Genomic DNA, 1,589 nt, shown 5'->3' with positions numbered 1-1,589 from the left:
CTTTCCTTGTAAATACCCTTTGCATCTAATCAAAATTGGTTTTGAAATTTCTACCCCTCCCCCTTTTTTTTTTCCCCTCCAAAAGAGCAGCAGTCAGAACCAGAAAGCGGGTTTCCCTGGGAAATTTAACATATTTTATTATAACACCTGTGAATGTATTTCCTTTGTTAAAAAAAGTTATTTACAAATCCAGAATAGAACATTAGCATACGGATTATTCAGTATACTGTATGCAGATGTCCAAACCCAAAGTAGATTATGATTTCTCTTTAATTGTTGACTGCTATGATGTATCACTGAGCAGCAGTGCCCACTGCCTGCTACAGAAACAACAAATGACTGCAACACCAGCTGGTATGACACATAATTCTAACAGGCTCCCTAAAAGTTCACAGACTTTCTGTCTCAACATTGAGTGAACAAAAGAAGGAAAACAATCTCAAAAATAAATCACCATCTTTCTTGCCACAGCAACTGTTTTTTGTTAGCTACAGTTCAACAGCATCAATTTTCAACAAACCAAGATGGACGTTTCCTGGCTCTTTCAATGATCCGTTTGCCTTCATCTTTTTCCGTGGGCTTTTCTCCATCATAAAGGACAAGAGTCTCTACTGTTGGGGCATTAAATGGTCCTCCTTCCTTTTTACCTATTTCCATCCGTATGAGCCGTGTTTCTGCTTTGACCTTTGCATAACAATGGCCACAAAGGACGTGTTTCTGTTTCAGGTTTCCACACTCGGGACAAACATCTATGTTCCTCTAAAAAAAGACAGTGGAAAATAGGAAATACTGTACTTTGAACAACAGCAACACAAGAAATACAGAACAACCACAAATTACTAAAAATTATTCAATCAAAAACCAGAGAAACTCAATTGCCCTTTCAAAATTTATTCTTCTAGGTAGTTTTTCTGTAAGGTTATGTCAAATGCTTACCACTAAAGTGTGACTATTACTACCAAAATCAGCCTTTGAAGTCAACACCTACTGATGTCTGGAGGACTAAAAACCTGTTGACTCAATTAGATGCACAAAAGCTGCAGAGCTTCTCTGTTTACGCCTGCATTTTTGCTAAAATTCATGTTTTATTGGCTTGCACTTAAATTGTCACTGTTTATTTAACCACAGGCTATGGTCACATAATGAATGTACCTGTTATATAAAGTATTTTGAAGGTTACAGTGGCCTTTAAGGTTATTTATAAAACAAATTCCAAACAGGTTTATCAGGGAGTACTCTAAAGTAAGTGAGATGGGTACTAACTGGCATAAATCTTACTCCATGGCTTTTTCACCGGCTCCTTTGCCACTAACGAAGTTACTGGCAGCGGATCAGACGGTGGGCCCGCGGAAATGTGGCGATTACCTTGACTTTTATGAGCTTACTGGGGTCCCTCCGCCTGCAGCGGTTCACCTCGATGGTGCGCCTTTTCTTGGGCGCCGCCATCCACACGACGCCATCCAGCAGGCTGGGCCCCTCGGCACCGTCGCTGGTGTGGCCTACGGGCTGTGGCAGGAAAGCTGGAGCCTGGGCAGCCAACGCTGGCCCTGGAGGGAAAACAAGAAGCCGTTCGTGGCACCCAACCCCCC

General features: G+C 41.9%; 1 protein-coding gene across 1 annotated transcript; it reads right to left on the bottom strand.

Annotated features, from left to right (window-relative positions):
- Positions 1 to 504: 504 nt before the first annotated feature.
- MRPL32 (mitochondrial ribosomal protein L32) lies at positions 505 to 1,554 on the bottom strand (the record flags this gene model as incomplete). Its single annotated transcript, XM_010001544.1, has 2 exons — positions 505 to 759; positions 1,366 to 1,554. Coding segments are annotated over 2 exons (444 nt in total), but the record flags the coding sequence as incomplete, so codon positions are not given.
- Between the last annotated feature and the right edge of the window lie 35 nt (positions 1,555 to 1,589).

The sequence above is a fragment of the Chaetura pelagica genome, unplaced genomic scaffold, assembly GCF_000747805.2.
Source record: "Chaetura pelagica isolate M959 unplaced genomic scaffold, ChaPel_1.0 scaffold7, whole genome shotgun sequence".
Classification (NCBI taxonomy): domain Eukaryota; kingdom Metazoa; phylum Chordata; class Aves; order Apodiformes; family Apodidae; genus Chaetura; species Chaetura pelagica.
Note: the sequence above shows the minus strand (reverse complement) of the source record. Positions and strands in the feature narration are given on the sequence as shown.